At 40.3% G+C, this 6,000-nt stretch overlaps 1 protein-coding gene across 1 annotated transcript; it reads right to left on the bottom strand.

The window, feature by feature from the left end:
* Positions 1-788: 788 nt before the first annotated feature.
* Positions 789-1,232, bottom strand: LOC136164111 (cytochrome c-like). The gene has a single exon (XM_065928917.1). It carries the CDS (start codon positions 1,230-1,232, stop codon positions 789-791), a length of 444 nt encoding a protein of 147 aa, XP_065784989.1.
* Between the last annotated feature and the right edge of the window lie 4,768 nt (positions 1,233-6,000).

Genomic DNA, 6,000 nt, shown 5'->3' with positions numbered 1-6,000 from the left:
AGTAATTAGCCTTCAACTAATAAAAATAAATGAAAAAAAAAGATAAAATCCTGAATTATAACTTAGTCTGACTTTGTAAAGATCACACAAGCAAAGTGTACTAACAGATCTTGTCACAATGATTTTTAAAAGCATCTGATCTTAAAGATCCCCTATAAAATGTAGGAAGTGCTAAATATTCTTTATTTGATGCTATACACAAGCCACACTAAAATTCCTTTCATTAAGTAAAAGGTAATATTTTAGATAGAGAATTTTAATTACATTGGTACAGTTAAGATCATAAAGATAAAGTGGGCCTTGTTAGTGTATCTTTAGCCTTTACCTTAACAGACTAATTAAACACAGGTGAATCTTGCTCTGTTCTATGAGACAGCAAAGGAATCTTCTTAGTATTTAATACATTAATATAACCAGTTACAGAAATCTAAATAAAACCAATCTTCTACAGGTTTCGAGAAAGCATTCACCATCTCCCTAAAAAATTTAACAGTCCTTATTCAAGTTCAGTCATCTCTTTAGATGGGGAAAACAGTGATAGTACTTGTTGAACTGGAATTACTATCAATATTTTAAAAGCTGACCTTGTTCATTTAGCCACAAGCAAATCTTATTTAAATCAGGATTGCCCAACAGAAATATTCCATCAGCTCTTCATGATCTGAATTCTAGTATATGAGATCCATTTAAATACGGTACACATAAAAAGGGGCTTCCCTGGTGGCTCACACAAAGTCATGAGATATTTCTGGTTTGTAATAAATAAGGTAGTGGCTAACTATTACTCATTAGTAGCTCTTTAGAGCCGAGAAGGAAATGGCAACCCACTCCAGTATTCTTGCCTGGAGAATCCCAGGGACGGGGGCGCCTGGTGGGCTGCCGTCTATGGGGTCGCATAGAGTCAGACATGACTGAAGTGACTTAGCAGCAGCAGCAGCTCTTTTGAGATAAGCTATCAGGTCTGCCTTTTCCCCCTTCTTCTTAATGCCAGCAAAGATCATTTTTGTTCCAGGTATGTAGTTCCTGGGATCATCCAAGTATTCCATCGGCGTCTCCTCCCCCCAGGTGAAGTCTTTGTTCTTTTTGGCATCTGTGTAAGAGAATCCAACAGCCTGACCTGTTTGTCTTTCTGCTAAACAGATGACGGAGATTTGTGCTTGTCTTCCTTTCACAATTTGGCACTGGACACCCTTCTGAACAAAAATCTTCCTTCTCTTCTCAGCACCACCCATTTTAAAATCATCTTTCCCCATTTGTGACTGAGGGTTCCCGCTGGTAAGCCAAATGTCCCATTCTCTAAGCCCAAGGACACACCGGTCCATGCCCAACTGCACGTGTTGGTGCAACCTTCAAAGAACCATCTTAACCCAAGTTAGAATTCAGGCTTCTTTCATGCCTAAAGTGGAGGGAGTGTGGCTGGTTGTTGCAAACTAATTGGTGCATGAGTCCTTTGTTCTTGTGGCTGTCCAGGTAGGTCAGATCACAATATTGCTGTAAGTCTCCAACAAGGAAAAATGTTATTCTTCGTTCTGCAACCTTTTATCTCTGTATGGAAAAGTTTGTTGAAGAAGACTCTTGGGAGTCCCTTGGACTGAAAGGAGATCCAACCAGTCCATCCTAAAGGAGATCAGTCCTGGGTGTTCATTGGAAGGACTGATGTTGAAGCTGAAACTCCAGTACTTTGGCCACCTCATGAGAAGAGCTGACTCATTGGAAAAGACTCTGATGCTGGGAGGGATTGAGGGCAGGAGGAGAAGGGGACGACAGAAGATGAGATGGCTGGATGGCATCACTGACTCGATGGGCATGGGTTTGGGTGGACTCTGGGAGTTGGTGATGGACAGGGAGGCCTGGCGTGTTGCAATTCATGGGGTCACAAAGAGTCGGACACGACTGAGCGACTGAACTGAACTGACTGAATCTTTTCTAAAAGATTCTTTCTAATCTGGCACTAAAAATTTCCTGGATTGATACAGCCACTATGGAAGACTGTATGGAGATTCCTTTAAAAACTAAGAATAAAACCACCATACAAAGCAATACCACTTCTAGGTACATATCCTGAGGAAACCAAAACTGAAAAAGACACATGTACTCCAATGTTCATTGTAGCGCTGTTTACAATAGCTAGGTCATGGAAGCAATCTAGATGCCCATTGACAGGTGAATGGATAAAGAAGCTGTGGTACATTTATACAACGGAATACTACTCAGACATAAAAAGGAACACATTTGAGTCAGTTCTAATGAGGTGGGTGAACCTAGAGACTATTATACAGAAAGAAGAAAGTCAGAGAGAGAAAAACAAAGATCATATATTAATGCAGATATATGGAATCTAGAAAGATGGTACTGATGAATATATTCACAGGGCAGTAATGGAGACACAGGCAAAGAGAACAGACTCGCGGACGAGGGCAGAAGGAAGGAAGGAGAGGGTAAGATCAGTGGAGAGAGCAGCATGTAAGCATATACACTATCATATGTAAAATAGATAGCTAATGGAAATTTGCTGTGTGCCTCAGGGATCTCACACTGGGGTTCTGTAACAACCTAGAGGAGTGGGAAAGGGTAGGAGGTGGGAGGGAGGTTCAGGAGGGAGGGGACATATGTACACCTGTGGCTAACTCATGTGGACATATGCAGAAATCAAACCAATATTGTAAAGCAATCATCAATCATTTAAAAATAAATAAACATAATTTTTAAAAAAAGTTTCCTGGAAAAGAGAGTATGAGCTAAACTACATCTCTTCTCACTCATTTTGTAAAAATTATATATGAACACATGCTTAATGTGAAAGATTAAAAATATACAGAAATACATGGAATAAAGTGAAAATCTGCCCTCATCTCAAGATCCCACCTCACCATTCCCTTCCTCCCCATTATACGGTGTATTTTTCTAGTTCTGTTCCTCTGTATTTTCATATCATATATATACAGAGAGAGCAGCTATGTATTCTAGAAACTCTTCCATGTAAGTATAATAAGATTAAAGGATTAAGTTATGAGAAGCACTTAGGTAATAAGATACAGGGCAGAGTTTGAAGGAGGGGTCAGGAAATCTTTGTACAACAAGCCTGTAGAGGGAGGATTGGGCTGCTGAGGTGCTGAGAGCTTATATGGTGAGAAGCACTAGAAGGACTGTTTCAAAAGCAAACGTGACCAACTGCCCAATTTTTCCATCTTCTTTTTCAAATCTTGAGGCTGAGTGGTTGGTTGTATTTCTGGCAATAATTAGACTTTAATTTTTTTCTATTTTTAGCCAACTGCCACTTAAAACTCAGTAATTTTTTAAAACATAGTATCTATTCTTTCCTTTTTCAGACAAATCCAGCTAGATATGTCCTCAGGTGGCTCATATGGTAAAGAATCTGCCTGCAATTCAGGAAACACAGGTTTGATCCCTGAGTTGGAGAGATCCCTTCAAGAAGGAAATGGTAACCCACTTCAGTATTCTCATAAGAAGTCCATGGACAGAGGAGCCCGGTGGGCTACAGTCTATGGGGTCGCAAAAAGTCAGACACGACTGAACAACTAACACTAAACTCACTAAATAAAACTCAGTAATTTTTGAAGACACATTATCTGTTCTTTCCTTTTTCTGATAAATCAAGCTAGATTTTTTTTTTATACTACATATGAGTTTCAAGTATGGCTAAGTTGAGATGGATGGTCTTTGATGAATGATTCTTTTATTTATTTATTTGGCTGCCTTGGGTCTTAGCTGTGGCATACGGGATCTATACTGTGTCATGCGACCTGTGTTGGATCCTGTGGGATCTTTCGTTGCAGGGCACAGTCTCTCTAGTTGTGGTGTGTGGCCCATAGCGGTTTCAGAGTGTGGGCTTAACTGCTCCGAGGCAGGTGGGATCTAAATTCCCTGACCAGGGATTAAACCCACATTGAATGGCAAGGTGGATGCTTTTTATTTTTCTTATTATTCTTTAAATGAAGTATTTAAAAATTTTCTTTCTTTATTTATAGGCAGTGCTGGGTCTTCTTTGCTGCCCAGGTTTTCTCCGGTTGCAGAGAGGGTGGACTACTCTCTAGCTGTTGCGGGGCAAAGGCTTCCGATTATGGCGGGTTCTCTTGTGGAGCATGGACTCTGGGTGTGGGCTTCAGTAGTTGTGACTCCTTGCCTCTAGAGCACAGGCTCAGTAGTTGTGGCTCATGGGCTTAGTTGCTCAGTGGCATGTGGGATCTTCCTGAAGCAGGGATTGAACTCCCGTCTCCTGCATTGGCAGCTGAATTCTTTACCACTGAGCCACCAAGGAAGCCTGCAAGGTGGATTCTTAACCACTGGACCATCCGTGAAGTCCCAGAATGAATGATTCTTGTTTTGAGCTCTCTTTCTTTAACTGGTAGAAATTTCCTCTTCCTCAACCTCCCCTTGCTCTTTCTTCATTACTCTTCCTTCTCTTCCAGTATTCAACTTATTTTTTTTTTAGAGTAGGGGATGTGTTTTCTTTATTTTCTTTCCATTTTGGACTCTCATTCAATTCAAGCTCGGTCTTATTTAACCTGCTAAGTATTTTACACGGAAGCTTAGAGAATGCTGATCACACTTCCAAAATATTTGAGCACAAACCACCAGGATGACTGAAACTATTGCCCTCTTCCCTAAGAAGCAATATAGTGCCGTAGATAAAATCGTGAGCTGGGAGTCAGACCTGGGTATGTGTCCAAGTTCTGCCACACACTAATGTCAGGATCTCCAGGGGGTACCTAACAAAGTCTCAGTGTTTTCTTCCATAAAACAGGAAAATACTTCACTAGGGTATGTTGCTTTTTTAAATAAAATAATATATGCAAACCACTGATTCAATATACAAGTGCTATTTTTCCATTCTAACATTTTGATTTAGAGAATAGTCCAGCAAAAATTTCACACCATCCATTCAGTTAACCAGGACAGAGGAGGAGAGAGTGACACAGGCAGAAGGTCTGTCTAAAAGGAAACACTGTTTTATGTTTCTCTTTTATTCACCCAGAAACCTGAGCTTGCCTGACCTAGTGCAGGGAGAAAAGGAAGCCCTAGAAATATGACTCCTGCTTCACAGGCAAGGGATGATGGAATATATGGTAAATGACTCTGTTTGTTTACTAAAAGCATAACCACAGTTTCATAATAGTAACAAAATACCTTCCTGAACGTCAGTGAATATCATTTTGAAATCCTTCTTTCATTTTCCTGTTTGTATTCCAGTAAGCGCGTGCTGTGAATAAGTAAAAACTAGAGTAAGCTCTCTCTCTCTCTCTCTCTCTCTCTCTCTCTCTCACACACACACACACACACACACACACACACACACACACAGAAGTACTGACTTATTTAACTGGAAAGAATAGGAGTGGGCTCAAGCACCACTAGATTTGGGGTTTCTCACCATTGTCTCTTTCCTGAGCTGTATTGGGTTGTTTGATGGCCTCCAAGACAGAGCTGATCTGAATTCAGCAAACTTTATGCTTGTATCATCCCAACTCAGCTTCTTTCTGAGGATACAGGTGTAAAATGCCTAGAACAGACTCTGCTTGGGTCTTCGTTGGACCATATCATGGCCCTTGACCCAATGGCTGGGTATGGGGGAGATAGGATGTTCTGATAGACAGGTCCTGTGGCCAGTGTGGACAAGGATTAATGACCAGTAGTTCTGCCAGAAACACACAGAAATGAAGAGGGACTTTTTCCCAATGTCACAGTTAGGTTTTCCCCAGTTCTAAATACAGCTTGTTTATACACAGGTGTGATAAATGAGGTACTCACTTTAGTTAATGCTTTGACACTGCCACAATTTATATGAGCTTGAGAAATATGCTCCTAAGCAAGGTGTGACCCCATAAGGACTGCTAGGGTGGTGTGATTTAGAAATTATTTACAAAGTATATAAAATAGATAATACATAAAATATAGAAAATGTTTTTATATTTGTGTATGAATCCTAGTAATGTTCACAAGATCATTAGAGACTCAACATATAAATGAGAGTAAACTAGC

This window comes from Muntiacus reevesi, chromosome 3 (genome assembly GCF_963930625.1).
Source record: "Muntiacus reevesi chromosome 3, mMunRee1.1, whole genome shotgun sequence".
Lineage (NCBI taxonomy): Eukaryota > Metazoa > Chordata > Mammalia > Artiodactyla > Cervidae > Muntiacus > Muntiacus reevesi.
Note: the sequence above shows the minus strand (reverse complement) of the source record. Positions and strands in the feature narration are given on the sequence as shown.